This window comes from Brachyhypopomus gauderio, chromosome 3, assembly GCF_052324685.1.
Source record: "Brachyhypopomus gauderio isolate BG-103 chromosome 3, BGAUD_0.2, whole genome shotgun sequence".
Classification (NCBI taxonomy): domain Eukaryota; kingdom Metazoa; phylum Chordata; class Actinopteri; order Gymnotiformes; family Hypopomidae; genus Brachyhypopomus; species Brachyhypopomus gauderio.
In genome coordinates, this window is record NC_135213.1 from 22143300 (window position 1) to 22168401 (window position 25102).

Consider the following 25102-nt stretch of genomic DNA (forward strand, 5'->3'; position numbering starts at 1 on the left):
TGAAGAGTCACCAGCACTTATGCATCAGACTGATGGAAAGATGAGAATTTTGTACAAGTGTCTTGAGGGTTGCCCTGTTTATTGTGGACAACACACTGATACTGTCAGTGCAGTGGTGTGAGGAATATTTCCTCATATTCATTAGGTAATGAAGACATTTTGAACAGTTTGGCATATCCAAACATCATTGCTGACCAGTCTTTTGTGGTTCTGGTTTATTCACACTGGCAATGTGATGATACACAAAGCATATATAACCAGTGAATGGTTCCAGGAATGTCACAGTTTTCATTGCTTCATTGGCCTGGGCAGGCATTGTATCTCAGACCTGATGAGCATCTTTGGATGAGATGGAAGGAATGTTTATAGCCAAGCAACATGTTACTAGATGGGGTTATTTAGTGCTCTGGCAACCCAGTGCCCAGCCACAAACACAGTCAAACCTTACCAGTAATCTAAAAAGGGGAGATGATATATGCTATATACAAACAGAGAAGTATGCAGACCATTTGGGTATTTTTTATTTTTTCAAAATACAGTGTTCACTACTGCAGCAAATTCCACTTATTTGTAAACTTCTATGCAAAAAGACAATAGCAATAAATAATAATAACAATAATATAAACACATTTTTAGAAAAACAAAATGAAATATGAAAGGATATTTATAAGGACATTTAGCACATGGATTGACCTTGGTTTAGGCCTAGCAAGATGATGCAAAGAGATGAGTGGTATGTTTCTTAGCATGAAAGTGGTCAGTTAGACTGTGCTATAAACGCTTACAAGAAATGGGAAAATTACACTTTAGGGACCCAATTTTTATTGTATACTAATGCTAAGGTATTATTACCTTAGTATTAGTATTAGTATTAAAACACAACTTGTGTCATTGAACAAAACAATGTCTTAGGCTCATGACACATCTGACACTTCAACACCAGAGATATGTGATGGTAAAAGTGACTATTGTAATATAAGTATGTGTCTGCTGGCTTTTAACAATACACACTTAACAAATGCCACAAAGAGGAGACAGAATTCCAGCGTTAGGCTATACATTAGGACTGCTAAACCAGGCTTTTGATCAAGTAAGGCATTTCAAATGAAACCTTATTTATTCTTCATAAAACTTCTGACAGTCTTTTAATGTGGCCAAACATTTGATTTTATTAATTTCATTATTAATTTTTATTTTATGTTTTATGGCCCAGTTCAAAGACAGTAGAAAGTGACCATATGTGTGAAACATTTGCTAAAAAACACGTTTACCTAGGCCTACTTTTTACAGATATTCAGATATCTTAGTTTTCTTTTTCAGAGCATTTCATTACATTTAAGCCCACGAACGAAATCTTGACAACACCGGTATTCAGTAAAAAAATATTTATGACACATAGAGCATAAAATTTCACAAGCAAGCAAGAAAAAGAATACCCATGTTCTTGTATGCGCCTTGCCATTAAGTAATGAGAAGTTCATATTAGCTTTGCACTGCACCCTTGTGACCAGTTTTATTCCTCAAAATAAACCTCTTCTGAACGAGGATGGGGAGTACGTGCAAAATTGAGAAACGTATTCATTTGTTTAATTCTCCTACTTAATACAGAATTTCTAGGAGTTGGCAGGAATTGCTACGTGTGTCTTTTTATCCTCTGTCACTGACTCCCCCTCCCTCCTCCTCCGCTTGCAGAAATTTATAAAGAACAAAAAATCTGACTGGGGAGGGGGTTGATACGCCGAAGCTGAAATCGAGAGGCGAACCCAGGAAAGAGGAGTATTTTGTACACGGGACTTTCCCCTCCTTCGTCCCCAAAAAGGAGGGGGAAAAGTCGACTTTTAAAGGAGACGAGAAAACAAGGATCGGTAATAGGCGACGACGCCTATCTTTGTGGATATATATATATTTTTAATTCGTAAAAATATGGCCGAGAACGTTCTGGATTCTGGCCCGCCTTCAGCCAAGAGGCCTAAACTCTCCTCTCCGGCACTTTCTGCCTCAGCCAGCGATGGAAACGGTAAATATCATTATTTGATTACGCATAACCAAAGACTAAATAATTTTTTTTATGTTTATTTATTTATCGCATCACTATCACTATCACTATTTTGCCGTAGGTAGCAAACCGAGCTTAGTTTGTGAGCTAACGACGTCGGACCACACAGGACTAGCTTAGCTTGTCATTCCAGCTTTGCAGCAGCTACGCCAGTTAGCCGTCGAGGCTGCTAGCTGCTTAGCGCCAGCGTTAGCTCGCAAGGCTGCCTAAGATCAACTAGCTGGTTAGCTACCCATCTAGCCAAGTTATGAAGTACTGTTCATTTTCAGGTTGCACAAAATGCTTCGCAACATGGTACATGCAGAGGATGTAGTCCTTATGTATTTAGTAGAAACCCCTCAGCAGAATAAAGCAAGTGTTCTTGTGTAATGTTAAATTTTAGTAATATTGGCTAATGTGCCAATGAGTAAACAGTAGCGTTAACAATCAAATTCAGGTAGTTTGACTGAGGATACTTGGCCAGTTTAATAACACGCTGTCTTGAGTAAATCTCCAATTACATATCCCATTCATAGCCAAGAGCCTCACTGGCATATTATGTTAGTTTCTCGTTGTGACTGCGAAGATAATTGGAGAAACATTTTTTGCTGTAAAGTTTCACAGTTGAATACCTCAAACAGACGCAACTACCTTCAGGCTTGTTTCTTTTTTAGCTAGCTAGCTAACAATCGACCAAGATCAAGGCTCATCGGCTTTTTTTTTGCTAGTTTACCCAAACAACTTCATGCTTGCAGTTCAGGTGGCTATCTAGACATATGACCTTAGTTCGTTTTCAAACACACGTCCAGTTTTCTGCTCGCACCACTCTACTTTTTTTGTTGATTTTCACCTGAAATTTCATTTGCAGCCCTGGAACATTGATCAGAGGCTTAACTGAACGTACAGCTAGCCAATATTGTTAGCAGGTCAGCTATTTGGCGTTAACACGGTAGCTTTAGGTTAAATGCCGCAGCCTCAGGCCCAGTTGTTAGAACTCCGAGTCCACCGCTGCTTCTGGCATTGTTAGCTAGCGAGCTATCTGGCTAACTAACTAGGTACGGCTTCGTCCTTTGAGGCACCGCAGTCGACCAGGACTTTAATAGGTTAGGGTAAAAAATCATCTATAACTAGTAAATTGAACAGATGGTTGTTAGCTGCTAGCTAGTTGACCATATTTCGCAGAATGGTCCTAACTACTGGAGCGAGCTAGCCCAGCTAGCTAGTTGTTTGAAACACCCGATTGTCTTCGGTCATTTTTTTCATCTATAGCTCGCAATCTCCCTTCCATTGTTCAATAACACTACAACTCCTCTTAAGTCCTGAAATGGGCCACGGATTTAGAAATAAACAATTGCTGCAAGTTTAAACGATACGTTGAACTTGTAGCCATCATTTGTTTAGTATGATAAAAGTTCCGTTGAGTGTGTCTCGAACGAGGGCAGTTTAATTCTCAAGTCAGGGTGTTTTTTTAAACACTGTAGTATTTCTCACTCTTTGTCATCTTTTTTTGGGAGGACAGTGTAGGTACTTGACTGGAAAACGGGCAACACAGTTAAACAAGCAGAAGTGCTTTTAATCTATATAATTTGTGTCTGTCAAACGCTGTGACTACAATTTATTTCTGGCTTGGTAAATAGCATTCGTTTGTTAATGTGCCACAGACCGTTTACAAAATAAGTATGATTTTGTGAGGCATATAAAAGATGATGCACATTGAATGCTATACACTTACAGTCTTGGGCATAATTCATTGAATATGCTGCATTTATTTGCAATAAAATGTATATATTGTTGAGATTCCTTATTAAACTGGCAGTGATTGAAGAGGTGGAAGTTGGACCATTGTAATTGGATAAAATCAAATGGTCACAATTATATTTATTTTGAATTTCTCTAGAAGTTCAGTAATACTACATGTTTTCCTAGTCATGTGCAACTTCATCCATGTAGTGATGAGTGCACAGAAGTCTCGGAGTGGTGTAAAGAGTTGACTGTAGGAGTCCTTTAAGCAGCATGTCTGTGGTTACTTCTTGAGGCTTTATGCTGTGGAACTCCAAACTGTAACGTCCACTAATGTACATGCATTTATCTTTCTTGTGAGCTGGATATTTGTGTTGATCTTTTGCTTAACCCCTCCATAGATTTTGGCTCGCTCTTTGACCTTGAGCATGACCTCCCAGATGAGCTCATCACCTCCTCTGAGCTGGGCCTGGCGAATGGAGGGGACCTCAGCCAGCTCCACACCAGCTTGGGTGGTGCTGGGGCAGTGGGTGGTGCCGGGGCAGTGGGTGGCGGGCTCACGGGGCCCGTAAATGCCGGCCAAGACGCAGCGGCAAAGCACAAACAGCTTTCCGAGCTCCTCCGGTCTGGAGCCCCGGCCGTAACGCCGCCGCAGCAGGGAGGTGGCACGGTGGGGGCCTCCGTAGGAATTTTGGGGGGTATGAAGACATCTCAGGGGCCCCCGAGCATGGCCCCACAAGGACAGCAGCACCTCTCCCCTCAGCAGGCCAGCCTGCTGCAACAGAGGGCAGGAATGGTGGGTGGCATGAACAGAGCTATGCTTGGCCCCCAGAAAGGCAGCAGTCAGCAGCAGGCAGGTGTGCCTGCACCTCAGCAGCAAGGCATCATGGGAGGACAGATTATGAACGGCACACCCAGAATGGGGTATCCCAGTCCAGGCATGGGCAGCAATAGTAATCTGCTGGCTGAGACTCTGCAGCATCAGGCTGCTGGAAGCCAGGGAGGACTGAGAGCACAACAGCCTGCACCAATGAACAAGGTGAGTTAATGGGGATTTATTTCCCTACCTGTTTGGGGCAACAAAAGCAACCAAATTTCACCATATCTTAGGAATGTTCTTACACATGGTATTACACATGACACATTGATGTTTCTACACAGATTGCATTGAATTTGTCAATTTTTGTGTTGGAAAGAATATCCAAACTTTCCAACACAAAACAAACTTTTCAAAACAAATAATGGCAAAATTATTTTACCTCCTGTTTTTTAAAGAGTATTTAAATGTGTGACTTTAAAAATTGCAGTTTAAAAATAAGTTTGTCGGCTGTGGAGGGAAAACGCTCAGAGAATCACCATGGCTGCAGTGTCTATTTTGCAGTATATCTTTAATCTGCCTATAAATGTTTCGCCTCTTCTTCATCCTCCTGTTTTCCTTCCTCTTCCGTGTGACCTCAGATGGGAATGATGGGAGGTCCAGGCCCCTATGGAAGTCCCTACAGTCAGAATGCAGCTCAGGGCCTGGGCGGTGCAGGCATGGCCCCACAGCTCCACAACAAGCCTGGTTTGCCCAACAGCCTGGCACAGTTCAACATGGACAAAAAACCCCAACCCATGCCAGGCATGCCGACCATGGTGAGCATCCATATTGAGCACAGACATCCATTAGGAGCCTGAGAAGATTGACATTAGTCTAGTTGGCCAGCTGTCTAGCTGTGACTTGAAAATAACTTGAAAATGCACCTTTGACAGGTTCTCATTAACATCTATGGAAAGGCATTTGATGATGCATCATTTATAGATTCTGATTGTATACTTGCATTAGTGCTCAAGAATTTCTGCGATCCGATTGGTTTGATGTGTCCAATCAGGGAGAAATAATTAGATGGAACTGTTTCACTTTCTGTTTTGTTGTGGTTGCATACCTCCAGGTGAAATTCAAGCAGATAGAGGCCAATTGTAAATATCAATGTGGCGCCCTCACTGGTTGTGTTTGATCCCAAACACGTTTAAACTGTACCTGCAAAAAAAAAAGCCACACGGCTTCCCCATAAACTAAACACACGCACTCTTACACCCTTTCCCCCTCTCTGTCAGGTTTCCCAGCAGCCACCAGCAGGGGGCGCCGCAGCCGGCGGGACGGCCGCCATGGTTCCCAACTCCCAGGGAGGACTCGGCCCGGGAGCTGCGTCTTCGGTAGCGGGCGGGGCGGGCGTTCCTCCGACGGCCGACCCGGAGAAGCGCAAGCTGATCCAGCAGCAGCTGGTGCTCCTGCTCCACGCCCACAAGTGCCAGCGGCGGGAGCAGGCCAACGGGGAGGTGCGCCAGTGCAACCTGCCCCACTGCCGCACCATGAAGAACGTCCTCAACCACATGACCCACTGCCAGGCCGGCAAGTCCTGCCAGGGTGAGTCTGGGGGCGGCAAACGCTCCGCCAGCCGTGTCTAATATTTCCTGTTTAGCGCCGCCCTCCCGTCACTGCACCAAGTGTCTGAACGCTAACGCTTCTTTACCGTTCCAATCTGCAGTGGCGCACTGCGCCTCGTCCAGGCAGATCATCTCCCACTGGAAGAACTGCACGCGGCACGACTGTCCAGTCTGCCTGCCTCTGAAGAACGCAGGAGACAAGAGGAACCAGCAGAGTGAGTGTGTGTATCAGTCTAGCACAGGCCCGTTCCCTTTGTGTTTTAAAGCTCTGGCACCTTGACTGTCTGTAATGACCGTGGTCCTCCTGACTCTTGCTGTTTTAACTCTCTTGCGTCTCTCCCCCACAGCTCTGCTCGGCACCTCTAGTGTGGGTTTAGGTACTTCTCTGGGTTCCACACCAGGTGGTGCGCACAGTGCTCCCAGTCTCAACACGGCGAGTCAGATAGACCCCAGCTCCATTGAGAGAGCATACGCGGCTCTTGGCCTCACCTACCAGGGCAACCAGGCCACTACCCAGCCTACACAACAGACGCCTCGTCCCCTTAACACAATGGGTAAGGGACTAACTCTTCTCGCGTTGACTTACTGCTGTTAGTTTACGGTTAAAGAGGCAAAGCTTTGTCATATTCAGTTATATCCCGGTCTTGCTTTTCTAGCTGGCAACCCTATGGGTGTTAATGGGGCCGTGGGTGTCCAGCCTCAGACGCAGTCGTCTAGCCTTCTTCAGGATACCATGCTGAGCCTCAACACCAACTCTCCAAAGTAAGCAGCTCCATCGTGCTTTCAGCACACGGCGATTACTAGAAACTCGCGATAAAGTCCTAGAGTGTGGTGTTCACTTGGCTACGTAGTTACTGCAGTGTGCTGTAGACTGTGATGTGCATGTTGAAAGGCCTTAACCCAACTGTTCCTCTGCTCCTAGTCTGCTGGGTGACGGTAGTGGTGTGGGCAGCGTGGGCTCCATGCCTGTGGCATCTCCAGCTGCTGCTGCTGGCATGAGGAAGAGCTGGCACGAGGACATCACCCAGGATCTGCGCAACCACCTCGTCCACAAACTGTATGCATCTCTTACTACTCTGTACCACTTCAGGGATTTGCTTCTCTTAACTTGACGTTGTTCTAGTTGTTAAGAGTAGGAACGGCAACATTTGCATCTCTTGTACTTTGAGTACTTTTATACTGGCTTCTGTTTTTATGTTCTTCTGTTCTGAAGCTTCTTTGCTCTTTCTGTTGCAACAGCGTTCAGGCCATCTTCCCCACCCCAGACCCAGCAGCCCTGAAGGACAGGCGAATGGAGAACCTCGTAGCCTATGCTCGTAAAGTGGAAGGGGACATGTATGAGTCTGCAAACAGCAGGGTAAAGCCCCTCTCCTGTGTGTGTGTGTGTGTGTGTTTGTGTGTGTGTGTTTGTGTGTGTGTGTGTGTGTTTGTACTTTCTAGTCTTTTTGCTGCGTTCACATCGACTAGGAACTTGGCTATTCCTACATTTACTCTGAGATTAGCTATCTGAAGTCATTAGGTTCATACTTTGATAATAGACTCTTAACAATGACAAAATTCAGATCAGTTTGATTCATTTTGTTGTAGAAACTAAATTCAGCATATCAAAGCATTAACCAGAATTTGGACATTGTATTTCTAGACTGAAGACTCTTAAAAGCTTAAAATAAACAACCAGCAAAAAAAACACACTTATTTTTCCCAATGAGCACTGCCGTGTTGGTAATGCCAAAGAATTTTAACTGTGAGAAGTCGGAGCTCTCGAAAAATTTGCCTTTCTAAGTTTTTACGAAACATACTTTACCTCGTAGGAATTATGAGTTGGATGGCCATTCAAATAGATGTCAAACGTCCTGGTCCTCCTGTGGTCATGATGCATTTACATATTCAGCATTTGAACTGATGGTAAAATTGTTTTCCTTGATTCCCCTTTATAGGCAGAATACTACCACTTTCTGGCTGAGAAGATTTATAAGATCCAGAAGGAGCTGGAGGAGAAGCGGCGGACGCGGCTGCAGAAACAGCAGGGCATTCTGGGACCTCAGTCCGTCATTGCTCCCTCTGGCATGCAGCAGGGACCACCCAGCATGGGGCACCAAGGGCCACCCACAGGACTGCCCCCTAGTGAGTGGGCGCGTTAGTATCTTGGGCTGATGGGAACAAGAAGTTCAAAAACATTCAAGCTGTCCTATATTATATGGATACTGTAATTTGCAGTGAGAACACTATGGTAATATTTCCGTAATTGTATCGTTTGCAATTTTAAGAAGAAGCCTAACGAATGTTTGCCCCCTCACTGCAGATGGCCCTCTCCCAGACCCGTCCATGGTGCGGCCCACCGCACCAAACCAGATAGTCAACCGGATCCACAGCCCTACTGGTATGTGTGTCGGCTGCTGAACGCTCCCGTTTTTCTTTTATGCAACAAAATGTTAAGTTTTTAAGGAAAAAAATCCTTCAGCACTAACTGGTAGTTCTTGTGTGTGGTGTAGGAATGAACTCGTTTAATCAGATGCAGCCTGGAGGTCAGAGGTCCCCTGTTCCGCTTGGCACACCCCTCAACCAGGTGAGGAAGAGACTCGCTCTGCCGTCTCACTTAGCATCTGGAAAATTTTTACAAAAGCGTGTTCACTTTAATGCAAAAACAAGTGCTAATATTTTAAGCCCTTCCCAAAAGAAACGTAATATAAAACAAATGATTGAAACATGGTAAAAATGTGTAGTTAGTTAAACACCGTCTTTTAACTATATTTGAACTATATCATGGGAGCCGGTTCCTGACTGAGGCAACACATGGGGCCCTTTGGGGACCTCCTAACTGCCAGAGTGCTTGTGCTCTTAGACCTGATGGACGCTGACACACAGCTATTTTGTTCAACACGCTTTAATGTTTCTGGCTTGTGCACCGGTGCCTAAGATCAACCGTCAGTGTTTGGTTGTTTCAGATGAATGTGGGGCCTGCACGCATGACCCCACCAAACGTGGCAACGATGCAGAATCAGTATCTAGCGGCATCGATGCTCGGCTCTGGTCCTGTGGGCATGGCACAGTCTGGCACGCAGGGTGGCATGTCTCAGGTAAGAGAGAACGTTCCTGCAGATGGATTATAACAATCACAGCCTCCAACACTTTCTCAAGCTGCGTATAAATTTATGAAGTGGTGGGTAAATTTGATAAACTCACCAGTCACAGTGGCAGGTTAACAATGTGGACGGGAGAAGCAGACTACGTATGTGCATAATTGAACATCATATCTGATGAGTCTTACGGCAGATGCTGCAGGCTTATGGCAGCCTGTTTTATGCATGCGTAAGACATGTTGGTTATCAGATCATAACTTTTTCCACCCAAAGCCAAAGAAACCTTGAATGTTTGCATCAAACCGCGATCAGCATTCCACATATCTACTTCATTGTGAATCTGAAGTAACAGATAGTTATTTAGCTAATGTAGCTTAAATACTAATGTCCAAAACAAACAATATTAGAAAATTTTGTGTAGAATTATATTAATTCAAAAGTGGCTGGCTACCTAGATGAAGGAAAACACTGCATAAATCTATATTTAGATAGTTGCCTATTTAGCCATAGCTACGATGAAGCTGCATCCTAAACTTTTTTCAGATGTTTTACTAATTTCAGAAAGGTTTTACGGCTGCCACATGTTTAATTTACCTTATGTACCCAACAAATGTTCTAGCTAGTGGATTCCACTTTATTAAATGATGCTGATATGTCTGTTACAGTAGTACACGTAGTTTAGGATGCAGCTTCGCCGTTGCTGTTGATTCTGATTCAGATGCAGAAGTGAAATTGAAACCAGAGTGACAGAGACTATGAGTGTTGGTACATTTCTGTTGATACAGAAAATTAAAAAACAAAAAATGAATAATCAAAAGTAAGATTTTTAAAAGAACCAGTTCCATTAATGTGTATTGATGATTTTTTTTCTAACCAAGACAAAATTGTGATTACAAAATGGTGGAATTTTGGCAGGTGCCACAGTGGCAGGTGGAAGAAAGATAGAATTTCCAACACTGCTTATAACCTACACAAATATCACAACTATTTTAGGAGTAAAATGCAGCTTCGTTCCATGTCTTACACTCTTATTCTTACATTCTCTCTCATTCTTATTCCCACCCACTCTTCCCTTCTCCCCACACACCGTCCTGCCCTGTGTAATTAGGTGTTGTATAGTAGTAATGCTGTCATACATGTTCCATGTAGAGCTGATTTATGAATGCGTGATGACCACTACTGTGTTTGGCTGTTTCAGCAGGGGCCGATGTCCACCCCGCCGCCTATGTCGGCCAGCAGCCCTTTAGCCCAGCCGGGCTCTGCTGGGCCGGTCGGCGGTGCCACATCAGTGGGCTCTCTCGGACCCAGCGGCATGGTCGGGGTGCCCCCGACATCGACGCCCTCTCAGCCCGTCAACCTTCCCCACTGCCCGCCCATGCGACAGAGCTCCCCGTCCCCAGCGCGCAGCCGCACACCCACCCCGCACCTCACGCCTCCTCCCAGCCTCCCGGGCTCGCAAACACCGCAGCCCCACACCCCCACCCTGCCCCACACCCCCACCCTACCCCACTTGGGTAGCGGACAGCAGCAAGTACCCCAGCCTGCTAACTCTGACAAAGCCCTGCAGCTCCAGCAGCAGCAGCAGACGTCGGCAGGGGGTCCTTCGGCCACGCCCACCTCCAACCTCGCGTCTCAGCATCCGCCCACTCCGGTGAGTCTTGCAGCCGTGGCGTGAAATGGGTAATCACGGTGTTAATAGCTCCGCTCACGCCCCCCACGGTGTGGGGTGACGCCCGCTTTTCTAACATCTGTCGTGTGTTTTTGTTCTTTTTGCCTGCTCAGCTGTCTCAGAAGGGCCAGGCTTCCACTCCTGCGTCTGTGAGCAGCGCGGACACGGCCTCCCAGCCGCTGGCCTCGGACGCCACCGCCACCGCCCTCGAGCCCAAGATGGAGGTTAAGCAGTCGGAGGAGGAGGAGGAGGAGGAAGAGGATGAGGAAGAGGGGTCGATGAAGGGAGGAAGAACCGGAAAGAAAGGAAACATAAAGGCCGTAGAAAAGCCTGAGGTACAGACGAGCGAACCGGTCTGTGGGCAGACGGGGACGGTTGCTCGGCGATGATGGCGGCTGCTGAGATTTTGCTTTTGCTCTCCACCTTAGATAAAGAAGGAAGAGGGGTCCAGTGAAGGATGCAAAGGTATTCCCATGGAGACAGCTGCAGGGGAGGACAAAAAGCCTGAGCTAAAGACCGAGCCTAAAGAGGAGGAGTCGGGCACGGGCTCCTCAGGGTCCCACAGCCTACCCGCTGGAATGCCCATCAAAAAGAAGAGTGAGAACATAGTCTTCGGACAAGAATATATTCAGATGCAACGCGTAACGGTGCTTTGGCACGTTTTGTAAGCAGGAGACTGATACGTGTGTGTTGGTTCCGTTTGTCTTGCTAGTCTTTAAGCCAGAGGAACTGCGGCAGGCGCTGATGCCCACGCTGGAGTCTCTCTATCGCCAGGATCCAGAGTCTCTCCCCTTCCGTCAGCCTGTGGATCCATCCCTCCTGGGAATTCCTGTACGTGATCCCTGCAGTCCTACTTGCAAACTCCCAACAAGTGTTAAGTTCTTAAACGTGTGCTCCTGTAACCCTGACTAATACAGTTTCCTGATTCTTTTGATCACCTGTCTCTCAGGATTATTTTGACATTGTGAAGAATCCCATGGACCTGTCCACCATCAAGCGGAAACTCGACACGGGCCAGTACCAGGAGCCTTGGCAGTATGTGGACGACATCTGGCTCATGTTCAACAACGCTTGGCTGTACAACCGCAAGACGTCACGGGTCTACAAGTACTGCTCGAAGCTGGCAGAAGTGTTTGAGCAGGAGATCGACCCCGTCATGCAGAGCCTTGGCTATTGCTGTGGGAGGAAGGTATGTGAGGAAGAGGGAAGGAACGTTCTGTAAACTGCGTACTGTCGATCCTGACATTTCCATTCAAAAGACGAGCAATTGTTAAGCTATTAAGTTGCAGTGTAGCTAGAATGCAGTCTACCAATTCTGGGCAGAGTTCTTGTGTCCTGTGTGTTGGCTACAGTGTAGATTGCTCTCATAATGATGCCTCGTTCAGACTGTTTCTGAAGGGCTATAGGATCAGTTTCACTGCACTGACATTGTGATGTGTAGAATGAAATGGCTACTCACAGATTCAAATAGGTGCCCATGTCCTATATTTTTCTCTTCTGTGACCGTCTCCATGTCTTCGTCTGCTCCTGCGTTTCTCTTTATCATCTTTTCTGGTTTTGTTTGCTTGTTTTATTTATAGCTGGAATTCTCCCCTCAAACTCTCTGCTGCTACGGGAAGCAGCTATGCACTATACCACGAGATGCTGCTTACTTTAGTTACCAGAACAGGTAAGGGACATGGAGGGGGGGTCTCACACACACACACACACACACACACACACACATACACACACTCGCAACCTGCTTTATTGGTATAGTAGATCAATTTGAATCTCTCCTACCAAACATGACCACATATCAGTCATTTAAACCAAGTCATGAGCTGCTTAGCTAGGACGGCTAAACTCAAAAGACCAAATATATCCACTCCATAGGCAATTTATAAGTGAGGTTGCTACATTCGTTTTTCCTTATTGTCATATATACATATTAGCATATATACATGTGTTGAAAAGAAGCAGAGCTGGTTTGCCATTTAAAGACTTGATGCATATGCATGTTTCTTTTGAGGAAGGGTTTCCTTCAAATGCCAGTCTTTATCTGAGCGTTGGCTTCTGCTGCGTGCGTACATGTTTTAATGTGCTCATGTGTCTGTAAGGCTTCCCCTCACCCCGCCTCCTCCTGCAGTTGATCCTGCCCTTGTTTAGCTGTGATGTTTTGCTCATTACACATGCAAACGCTAATCTGTGCTTTGCTTTGGCTTTCTGCTTGTCTTGTCTGTTGTCGTCCCCCTATCCATCCGTCCGTTTCTACCGATGTCCTCCCCCCCCCCCCCCCCCCCCCTTCCCTGACACCTCTCCCCTCCCTGTAAATTCTTTCACGTCTGCCATGGCCTGCTTTCGTCTGACCAATCATCTGCACCATTACCCTCCCCTCCTCGAAATCCCTGCTCAAAAATCCGTGCATCTTGATTGGCTCCTCTGACGACGACCCTGTTCTGCGCTCCTCATCTGTGCCTGCTTCCCCTTTGGCCCGCCCTGCCTTGCCCTGCACTGATTGGTGTCCACCTCCTCATGGCCTGTCTGTGATTGGCTGTGGTGTTGGGGAATGGTATAGTTCACCAAAATATGGGCTTCTTGCTGACAGGTACCACTTCTGTGAGAAGTGTTTCAACGAGATCCAGGGTGAGAGCGTGTCCTTAGGGGATGATCCATCCCAGCCTCAGGCGTAAGTATCTCTGCCTTCTCTGTGTTTTAGATCTACATATAAAAGAGCATTAGTTTAGTTTGGACTGTTCTTTTTCAAAACCGTTCCCAAAATGATTCTTTGTTCTAAAGTTTTCTAACTTTGGCAGTTGGTAAGGGACTGCAGTACAGAATAAGACAGTCCTATTAGAGTCAATATAATTTGGTTCCAATTTTCAATGTGCCTTTTTTTTACCATTTCAACACACTGAAAACATCTGTGTTTCAGATCCATCAACAAGGAACAGTTTGAAAAGAAGAAGAATGACACGCTTGATCCTGAGTTGTAAGCTTCTTTGTTATCTCTGATCTAATGCTCTTATGCTTCATAAATACACTGCATCCAAATGGATAAATGTGTCTGAGGGTGTGTGTGCATGTGTGTAAGGATTCTTTCAATTCATCTGACTTTATTAAGCATTCAGTGCCTGATCGGCCTTATTAAAATGTGCTTTGTTTTGACCATGTATTCCTGTCTTGGGCAAATATTAAAGCAAACTGTGCTGCTCCTTTTGTAGATTTGTGGAATGTATGGACTGTGGACGTAAAATGCATCAGATCTGTGTTCTGCACAATGACGTTATTTGGCCGTCAGGGTGAGTCTTAAACGTTTCACATAAAATTCAGACTAGACTTAATTTAAATAAGTTGATGTAGCTGGCTGTATTTCAAAGAGTACTTAACCTGTATATCTTTTATAACCCTATCAGCTTTTCGTGCAATGGGTGTCTGAAGAAGTCCAACAAGACCCGCAAAGAGAATAAATACGCTGCTAAAAGTATGTGGAACTGGGCTTTCAGAAGGCCACTGATTCAACAGAGAATTCAGTTAAACAGATGATTGTCAGTAATGTTAACTTGTGCAACAGTGTCCTGGAGCCTAACCGCATATGTTTTTACAATTTTTTAGGGCTACCACAGACAAAGCTGGGCAGCTACTTAGAAACTCGGGTTAATGATTTCCTGAAGCGACAGAACCACCCAGAGTCAGGTGAAGTCACCATCCGTGTTGTCCACGTCTCTGATAAGGTGGTGGAAGTCAAACCAGGAATGAAGTCCAGGTGAGGGAGATATAGGGATGTAGTCGGCTCTGGTTGATGTGGAGGTTAATGCTGTCTGATATTTCACATGGTGTTGGGTCTGGACTAATGTTAGTGTGGCGGAGAGACGCTGATGGGTGCGGGGCATCCCAGTTTGATGCACATGACTATATTCTTCAGATAATTTAAGGATCTGATGTCTGATGTGTTGATTCTGCATTCTCAGGTTTGTGGACAGTGGGGAGATGGCGGAGTCTTTCCCTTACAGATCAAAAGCTCTCTTTGCCTTCGAGGACATCGATGGCGCTGACGTCTGTTTTTTCGGCATGCATGTGCAGGAATATGGCTCTGACTGCCCACCGCCTAATCAAAGGTCAGCCGTCTTGGACCATATCACAAGATACTGAATGATCTGTAAAACCTGCTGACACTCTCCCTTATGCTTTGATTAATGCCAACCCTCTTCCCCTCCAGACGGGTGTACATATCCTACCTGGACAGTGTTCACTTTTTTCAGCCACGCAGTTTGAGGACAGCAGTTTACCATGAGGTTCTTATTGGGTATCTGGAGTATGTTAAAAAACTAGGGTAAGAAATGTATGAATGCAGCTAAAGATATGACTATCATAAACGGCTTTAACAAATGTAATGTACATGTAGAGCGTTTCCCATTCTAAATGCTAGAATTGACCGTCTGGCTGTTATCTCAGGTTTACCACGGGCCACATTTGGGCCTGTCCTCCCAGTGAGGGAGATGACTACATCTTCCACTGTCACCCTGCCGACCAGAAAATCCCCAAACCTAAACGGCTGCAAGAGTGGTACAAGAAGATGCTGGACAAATCTGTGACTGAGCGTATCGTACACGACTATAAGGTGAGCGTGGCTTCGTTTTCCCGTGCGCGAGACATGTAACGTGTCTTCACTGAGACAAACGGCAGTTCGAGGTGCACTGACTCCTCTTCATGCCATGTGCAGGACATCTTTAAGCAAGCGACGGAGGATCGTCTCACCAGCGCGAAAGAGCTGCCCTATTTTGAAGGTGACTTTTGGCCCAACGTGCTTGAAGAGAGCATTAAAGAGCTGGAACAGGAGGAAGAGGAACGCAAACGGGAGGAGAACAGCACCTCCAGTGAAAGCGTGGATGTAAGTCAGAAGCGTCACGTCCATAGGTTACCTGCTCATGAAAACTAGATCGGCATATAGCCATGGGCTGTATATAATGATGAATGTGTGACTGCACGCCGGTTCTTCTTCCAGGCCACAAAGGGTGACAGCAAAAACGCCAAGAAGAAGAACAACAAGAAGACGAGCAAGAACAAGAGCAGCCTGAGCCGAGCCAACAAAAAGAAACCGGGGATGCCCAACGTGTCCAACGACTTGTCGCAGAAGCTCTACGCCACCATGGAGAAGCACAAGGAGGTTGGGAGGAGAGGGGCAGCTCAGTTAGCTGTGTGCAATTCTGAAAATGTGTGGCCTCTTCTAAAGCCTCTGGTATCTCTTCTAAAGCCTCTGGTATCTCTTCCAGGTGTTCTTTGTTATTCGGCTTATCGCTGGGCCCAATTCCAACGCTCTTCCGCCCATTATGGACCCGGATCCCTTGATGGCGTGCGACCTGATGGACGGGAGAGATGCTTTTCTCACTTTGGCACGGGACAAGCACCTGGAGTTTTCTTCACTCAGGCGCTCCAAATGGAGTTCCATGTGTATGCTGGTGGAGCTACATAACCAGAGCCAAGACCGATTCGTTTACACTTGTAACGAGTGCAGACATCATGTTGAGACACGGTTCCACTGTACTGTGTGTGAGGTAAGAAATATGATCAATTTGAGGGGTTTTTTTTGGTTTGGTTGTTTTTTCACACTCCCTCAACTAGGGGTGGGAATCTCCAAGCACTCTACGATTTGATTCGATTACGATTCAGAGGTCCGCGATTCGATTATAAAATGATTATCGATGCATCTTGGTAGTAGCAATCCATGATGAATTAACTTCAAATTTATTTCCATTTTAAAACTCTCATTTTATTTTATATTTTATCAAATGAAAGCAATATGACAAGTACAAGGCCACACATTCCAGAGAACTGAACAAAGAAATACAAACTGAAAAAGTGCACCTGTAGCAGCATGTTTGCAGTAAATTAACAGATTTCAGCAAATGCCAACTCTTAACCAATATTATGTGCCAACAACAAATATGTGGTACCAAAACCACAGCTTCCACACAAGAGTAGAATTATGTGCTAACAGTAGGGCTGCGAATCTTTGGGAATCCCACGATTCGATTCAGAATCGATTCTTGGGGTCACGATTCGATTTTTTAATTTTTTTTCCCCCGATTCTTTCAGATCCCAACGATTCGATTCAAAAACGATTATTTTCCGATTCAAAAACGATTCTCAATTCAAAACGAGCTACTTCGGTATGCTGGCATGAAAGCAGAGTACATTTATAAAGATATTGTAATTGTAAAGGTTTTATCAACATATTGTAATAATGTAAACACACAAAGGTAAATCCAAGACAACATGTCTGTTTGAGGCAGACACTCAGAACACTACATTAAACTAATAAAACTGTAGTAAAGTAAATAAAATTGGTAGGCTTGGGATAGCTGCCAGAACTGGCCACTACTCAAAAATTTTATTATACAAAAATACTCTTTCTGTAAAAACAACAAATTGCTTCGTACAAGAATTAGGCTTAGGCTAGTTGCTGAGAACATGCCACTTCCAGAAACAAAATTACACGTTTTTCCTTAACAAATCACAAAAATATAAAATATATGAAAGTGCTTCCAAAAATAAAAGTGCTGTTACATTAATTACGTTAGCTGCCAGAACTTCCACTTCACAGATGGAAAAAAATATATATATACATACCGTATTTTCTAAAAGCCGCATATATCTACTGAACTGAACACATTTAACTGAACTGATCAGTTTCTGAACGGTGCCTGTAGCATTTCATGTGCGACAGATTTGGCTTGTGTGTGTTGTGGCGAATTCCGACTCCCCTCGTTTATCCGCATAAAGATGCTACAGATCATATTGTTGATTTACGTTTCTATGCATAAATAAGAGCTAGACTTTAATTATCCATCACAGCAAACGGCATTATCTATGTCCAAAGACACAGTGGCTCAAGGGTGTTAATTATTTTAAATAAAATACACACCGGCTATACCGAAGTTCACCTCTGACCACGACTTTGCAGTATTACAGCAATATTATGTCTGAATATCTAGTTAGGACAAAACTAGAGTGCTCAATGAACTAAGTTATTTTAATTTTTTATTTTACCAGGAGTTATAATCATTGTAACTCCTGAATATCATCTGTAGCGTCTTTATGCGTGTGCAAACGATCAAGCCCATTCTTACCCGGGCCGGGTTGACGGTAAAATCTAAAGTGTTTCCAAATGGTTGCTTTCAAAGACCGCGGAGCCGTTTGGACTTCATACTTTAGCGGCGCAACAACAAATAGGGCAGTCATGGCCTGGTGGTAAGGAACTGGTCTTGTGACCGGAGGGTTGTGGGTTCGATTCCCAGACCTGAGGCCATGACTGAGGTGCCCTTGAGCAAGGCACCTAACCCCAACTGCTCCCCGGGCTCGTGTGCTCCCCGGGCTCGTGAGCAGTGGGCAGCCCTAGCCCGGCGCCCGGGGAGCAGTTGGGGTTAGGTGCCCCGTGTCCCGTCTAGGAGATATTATTTTTCAATATTTATTCTGAAGTCTTGGAATCTTTATTTTTATATAAGGAAGTCGTTTAAGTTATTAGTTATTCAAAATTTTCTGAATGTGTGTATGAAAAGTTGTTTGTGATTTTGGTAAATTTCTGATTTTGTCTGAGGAGTTCTATTCCCAGGATATTGTTTTAAGTCAGCTGCTAGCTAGGGGTGCAGGAAAAAATCGATTCGAGCTCGAATCGCGTTTCTAACATAGAATCGATTCTGAATCGTTCATTTTTTTTTTTTTTTTTTTTTTTTGGGTCCGTGTGTGCCTTCTCAGCCACCGTAGTGCTAGGCAAAACAAAGAAACAGCTTTGACTATGTGCAGGCATGCTAATAAAGCTACAGAGAGTTGTGTAGTGTAAGGTATTGTGCCATATTTTTGTCAATTATGATTTTTTTTTTTTTTTTTTTACACCACTATTGACATTTTTAAATGAAATCCAAGCTTTTAAAAGCAGAGGACAAATTTTGATTGCGGTGTAAAAATCACAATTGACAAAATATGGCACATTTACATTTAACTCTGCTCCAATGTGTGCAGCAGGGCGCGAAAGCCCTGGTTCTCAACGACTGAATACGGACGTAAATCCTTCGCTATGAAAGTTGAGATAGAGTTAAGCACAAAGCGAATTTTAATGTTGCTTTGTGTTTCAGGTTTGAAAAGTGCTGGAATTTAGGCTAAAGTACTTGAAAATGCTTGAAATTGTAACTACTTGGTTTCACAACAAATAGCTGTCTGACTGAACAGTTCTCCTGTATTACGTTAACAAATACATGAGAGAACGTGAAGACGTTAAGATTGGGCATTTTGAAAATAAACAACCTTTTAATAATGTGATAAAATTATTTTGAATAATTTCTAGTATATGTATAAAATTTTAACTTTAGTTTAATATGCTGGGAATTATTGAAATGGACCTTTAAAGTGACGTACAAGTGCTTGAATTCCACCTTGTAAGGGTGTATGAACCCTGCAAACATGACTTTGTTAATTGCGCTGAGGCGTGGTGCGCGTGAAGTTACAAAATACGAGAGATGCACGACCTCCTGAATCGGCAGCGTGCGAGGCCCTCACGCACGGGCCGAGCCACCACAATTATGTCATTTTCGTTGCGCGGACCCTCGCTCCGCTTGCGATGCGTCAAGTATAAACCAGGCTTTAGTAAGTTAGTGCCGGCTAGATTTGCCACTCTTCTTGCGTCTTTGTTATGTGCGCAGCACAGACTGTCCCGGTGCAACACCTCCGCTCTTCTGAGTTCCGCTCATTACGTTCTCAGTTAGAGCTAAGGTCTAGATAATCGATTGTCATTTGTAAATCGATTCTGAATCGTTCACGTTGCGCATCGAGATGCATTTAAGAATCAAATATTTTCCGTACCCCTACCCTCAACCCCCAGAATGGAAAGACCTCGTTAACAAATACATGAGAGAAAAAAATAATAATTTAAAAAATCACGTCTTGCACTTGGTCCCCAGTACCCTGTTCCTCATCATTCTGCATGTCCTACAACATCTCCTCCTCTCTCTCTACTCACAGGACTATGACCTTTGCATCACTTGCTACAACGTGAAGGGTCACGAGCACAAGATGGAGAAGCTGGGCCTGGGCCTGGACGACGAGAGCAACAGCCAAGCCGCCGCCTCCATGCAGAGTCCCGGAGACTCTCGCCGCCTCAGCATCCAGCGCTGCATCCAGTCGCTGGTGCACGCCTGCCAGTGCCGCAACGCCAACTGCTCGCTGCCGTCCTGCCAGAAGATGAAGCGGGTGGTGCAGCACACCAAGGGCTGCAAGCGCAAGACCAACGGCGGCTGCCCCATCTGCAAGCAGCTGATCGCGCTGTGCTGCTACCACGCCAAGCACTGCCAGGAGAACAAGTGCCCCGTGCCCTTCTGCCTCAACATCAAGCAGAAGCTGCGTCAGCAGCAGCTGCAGCACCGCGTTCAGCAGGCCCAGATGCTCCGCAGGAGAGTGGCCAGCATGCAGAGGACGGGCCAGCAGCCCATAGGAGGGATGCCCTCGCCCGGGAACGGCAACGGTGCCGCCGGGCCGGGCACCCCCACGCCCAGCACCCAGCCCCCCACCCCCCAGACGCCCACTCAGCAGGGCCCTCCCCCCGTAGCCCAGCCCGGGCCTCCGCAGCAACAGCCGCAGTTGGCGGGCGTGGCCCAGCACCATCAGTACCCACAGATGCCTGCAGGGGGCGGGATGATTACCTCCCCGCAGATGGTACAGCAGGTGCAGCCTCCTGCGGGGCAGCAGCAGCTTCAGCATCCCGGCGGACTTCCGCCCTACGGGCAGAGGCCTCCGGGCTCCTCTCCGCTCTCCCAGTCAATGGGGAAACCAGGCGTGGGCCCGGCCAACCAGCAGCAGCCCAACCCAGGACAGCAGCCCAGCGGCCCGCCCCCCGCAGCCCTAGAAATGGCCTTGAAGATCCAGCGGGTGGCGGAGACTCAGAGGCAGATGGCTAAACAGAAGACCCTTCAGATGAACCCGGCACCAGCGATGATGCCGCCGCATGCCATGCACCAGGGCCCGCAAGGCCAGAACCAGCTGGGCATGACCCATCCTGGAGCGGGAATGGTCGGGGCCCAGGGAATGACGGGCCAGGCGCCGGCGGCTGTGGCCAGGGCTCCGATAGATCAACAGCAGGCAATGGTGGGAGGAGGCATGCAGCAGCAAGGAGGCCCACCCAACCAGCTGCCTCCTCAGCTGCCCCAGCAGGCTCCCCAGGGTGGGGCTCCACTTCATGGTCCTCAGTGGGGAGCCCCGGGTATCTCCCCTCAGCAACGACCTGGAATGATGAACCAGATGGGACATCCAGGAATGGTGGCAGCGCAACAAGTGCAGCAGCAGGTCCCCCAGCAGCAGGGCCATCCTGGAGGGATGGGCATGTTGGGCGGCCCGGGTGGACCTGCAGGCGCTGGGCTGGGCCCCGGCGGCCTCCCCCAGAGTGCCTTGCAAGACCTGCTGAGGACTCTACGGTCCCCCAGCTCCCCTCTTCAACAGCAGCAGGTCCTGAACATCCTGCGCTCGAATCCTCAGCTCATGGCGACCTTCATCAAGCAGCGAGCGCCAAGGTACTTGAGCAGAGGGGGGCCTGGAGCCGGCGGTGCGGGCCCCGCAGTCATGGATGGCCAGCAGGTGAATACTGGGGCTCCTCAAGCGGGTATGCACATGGGTCAAGGGACGGGCATGGCCCCCATCAACCCCCTTCAGCAGCAGCAACTACAGCAGCAGCAGCTACAACAACAGCAGCAGCAGCAGCTACAACAACAGCAGCAGCAGCAGCAGCAGCTACAACAGCAGCAGCAGCAGCAGCAGCTACAACAACAGCAGCAGCAGTTACAACAACAACAACAGCAGCAGCAGCAGCTACAACAGCAACAACAACAACAGCAGCAGCAGCAGCAGCTACAACAGCAACAACAACAACAACAGCAGCAGCAGCAGCTACAACAACAGCAGCTACAACAACAGCAGCTACAACAACAGCAGCTACAACAGCAGCAGCAGCAGCAGCTACAGCAGCAGCAGCTACAGCAGCAGCAGCTACAACAGCAGCAGCTACAACAGCAGCGTTCCATGATGGGTGTTAACATGCAGCAGCAGGGCATCATGCCAGGCCCGGGCACCAACATGGCCAACATCTCTCCCCAGTTCAGAGAACTGATGCGGAAGCACTTGCAGCAGCAGCAGCAACAACAGCAGCAACAGCAACAGCAACAACAACAACAACAACAACAGCAGCAGCAGCAGCAGCAGCAGATGGGAAACCACGGTCAGTTCCAGCATCCCCAGCCGCAGCAGCAGGGTTATCACGGCCAGCCCGGTGCGCCTCCATCTGGGGGACTCCAGCAGGGTGGAGCGCAGCCTGGAATGCAGCAGGGCTACTCGGGCTCCATCGCTCATCAGCAGGTGGCCGCGGCTATACAACAGAGGCTACAGCAGCACCTTCAGATGCAGCAGCAGCAGCAGCAGCAGAATGCTATGGGTGGACTCCAGGGGGCTGACGGGGGTCCTGGAGGTTCGCTCCAGCCCCCTCCAGGTAGCTCCCAGCCGCAGCCTTCCCAGGCCATGCTGCAGCAAGCACTACACCAAAGGCTCCTGCGGGAGCGGGAGCAGCAGCAGCAGCAGCACCTAGGTGGCAGCTCTCCTGCCCAGCACAACAACCCAATAAGCCCCCAGCAGCAGATGTCCCAGTCTCCCCATCTGCAGGGCCAACAGATGCCCACCTCCCTCAGCAGCCAGGTGCGCTCGCCCCAGCCGTCGCCCCGCCCACAGTCCCAGCCCCCCATCTCCAGCCCCTCCCCTCGCATGCAGCCCCAGCCATCGCCCCACCGCATCTCTCCCCAGACCCAGACGGGGTCCCCCCACCCCGCCCACCTCCCCCAGCACCACACGGGCATGGGGGCCCCTCCGCCGCCCCAGCAACAGCCCAACTCTTTGGACCAAGCACAGTTCGGGTCCGACCAGAATGCCATGCTTTCTCAACTGGGTGGAATGGTGGCTCTGCACGGTCAAGGGACAACGGAGATGCTGGCTGGCAACAACCAAGACATGGGGACAAATATTAATCACTCGTTAGACCTAATACAGCGTTAGTCCTCAAAGAACTGTCCTGGTTCCCAGGAATGGGTGTTGCAGTTTTAGAATTTACCATTGCTGTCTTTATTAGTGTTATTATTTAATATTTTTGAAGTAAATGAAAAGAATACAACTTCCTATGGGAGATACTACATTAAATGCGCAAATGAATAAATTAAATAAATGGTAAGTTATTACTGTTAATATATACATATATATATTTTTAGCCAATTGTGTTCAAAGGGTCTTGGGTGAAAGGATGGGAAAATTTGCCTTGGTATATGAGGAGTAGTATTTTTGGGGATGTCTGCCTTTTTTTTATAGATATTTTTTTAAGATTTTAAAAGCCTAAAAATTAAAGAATAACATTAACCCGATAGATCTTTTTTTTTTTTTTTCTTTTCCTTTTCCTCCATACACCATTGCACCCTTTTTTGAAAGTGTTAAATTCTGACTAGTTAACTACTGGTGGTGGTGGAGAAGAGTTCTACCTTAGTTATTTATTACCATCACTCTCTTGGTCAGCTTCAGTCCCCAGTGTTCATTTTCAGACAGCTCATAACATATTCTGTTTGAAACAGCTACAGTTCACAAAGAATATATTTTTGTTAACCAGTCAAAAAAATTTATATTTCCTATTTTTCTTTTTTGTATAAGTTTGTGTGGGGGTGGGACTTAAGTGAAGTGTGGAGAGTGTTAAGGGTTCTGACCGTGTTCTGGTGGCAGATGTGCGGGAGCCGTCTGACCTTCTGTGCTTCTCGCGTTCTCCCTCTGCTGGAAGCTCCATGTGAATGTGTGTGCGCCACTCCCACATCCCGCCCTCCACTGGACCTGTAATAGAACGGCTGACACTACAGGTGTGCTGTGATCACAGGACACAGTGCAGTGACTTCTACCAAGACGACTAGTTGGCGAAATGATGAGAGAATGTGGATTTCAACAACTTTTCAACGCCCCCTTTTGCTAACTTACTCACTCTGCCCTCCAATATGCCCTCTGTCCACAAAGGAACTACTCTCCTATGGCTTTTCAATGCTCACAACTTTTGGGAATTCAGTTTTTTTCCTACTGTATAGATAACAACTTGAATCTTTCTTGTGGGGTGGGGGCTGATAGAATGTATATGGATATGGGCACGCAGGCATAGACTTAAGAACATTTTTTTCTATTGCTGTTTCCTGTTGATTTAAGCTCTTGAGAGTTGTAGACCTGTAGGGCAGCTTAGAGCAACCAAGCTCAGTCGAAGTTTTACCATGAGGTTCTTTAAATTGGGTGTTGGTAAGACCAGTACTATTGCAACTTTGTATGTGAACTAAATTAGAGATTTTCACTTGAAAGTGATTGGTGTGTACTAACAGGGCGATTCATGCTCTCTGTCTCCATGTTGCACACACATACGATGTGGAGGGCACATACTGTGTGTTTCTGATGATAATGGAGGGCAGTTGGGCAATGGGAAAGAGACAGATACCCTGTCCACCCCCCTCCCCTAGGTTGACCAACAGGGGGGAGAGGGATGACCACATGAAATAAACAGTGGCAATATGGATTGAGACTTATTTTATAAAAATGAAAAAAAAAAAACTTGTCTTTTATATATAGGTATATTATTTAATTTAATTTTTGGAAAAATAAACTTGAAGCAGCAGGAGCTTATAAATGACACTTTTTCTAAAGATGTAATAGTGATGCAAAATGACACTGCAGTCATAACTTACACGTCCCACTTAGGGACTGCTGAGAAATATCATGCCGTTTTGATGAAATGTCTTATACATCCATATATGAGTATATACATAAAGATTCACTGTACAAACCATGGTAACTGAATAGAGGGTTTTGTTTCATTTCTTTCTTTCTTTGAGATACAGACTGGAAAAAAGACCATGTGATTTATTCATTTTGACCACTTTCTCCCTTTTTTTCTCTTGCTAACACTTTTTGGTGCTTGCTGAGAGGAGCAAAAAAAAAAGCTCTGGTTTAAATGTTTTTGTTTTTTTAAATTATTTTGGTGGTCAGAATTTTGCCAATTATTTAATTGTACATTAAAGTATGTTTGTACCAATGGAGATCACTTGGCTTCTGGTGTGATTTTGCTGTTTAAAATGC

The 25102-nt window shown here is 46.4% G+C and overlaps 1 protein-coding gene across 5 annotated transcripts; it reads left to right on the forward strand.

The window, feature by feature from the left end:
• The first annotated feature begins 1545 nt into the window (after positions 1-1545).
• Positions 1546-25067, forward strand: ep300a (EP300 lysine acetyltransferase a). 5 transcript variants are annotated; one of them, XM_077000387.1, is made up of 31 exons: positions 1546-2017; positions 4177-4814; positions 5234-5410; positions 5873-6182; positions 6304-6423; positions 6550-6756; positions 6859-6964; positions 7125-7259; positions 7442-7559; positions 8140-8326; positions 8505-8582; positions 8695-8768; positions 9148-9279; positions 10481-10933; positions 11065-11286; positions 11380-11548; positions 11664-11782; positions 11901-12140; positions 12532-12620; positions 13509-13619; positions 13866-13922; positions 14155-14232; positions 14347-14414; positions 14546-14696; positions 14902-15048; positions 15150-15263; positions 15386-15551; positions 15654-15821; positions 15936-16097; positions 16204-16485; positions 19946-25067. In XM_077000387.1, the coding sequence occupies exons 1-31, from the start codon at positions 1924-1926 to the stop codon at positions 23009-23011; spliced, it is 8238 nt and encodes a 2745-aa protein (XP_076856502.1). In that variant the 5' UTR covers positions 1546-1923; the 3' UTR covers positions 23012-25067. The 5 variants fall into 5 exon arrangements, with proteins under 5 accessions (XP_076856502.1, XP_076856503.1, XP_076856504.1 ...); XM_077000388.1 differs by having other exon boundaries at positions 10484-10933; XM_077000389.1 differs by having other exon boundaries at positions 6304-6417.
• Positions 25068-25102: the final 35 nt, after the last annotated feature.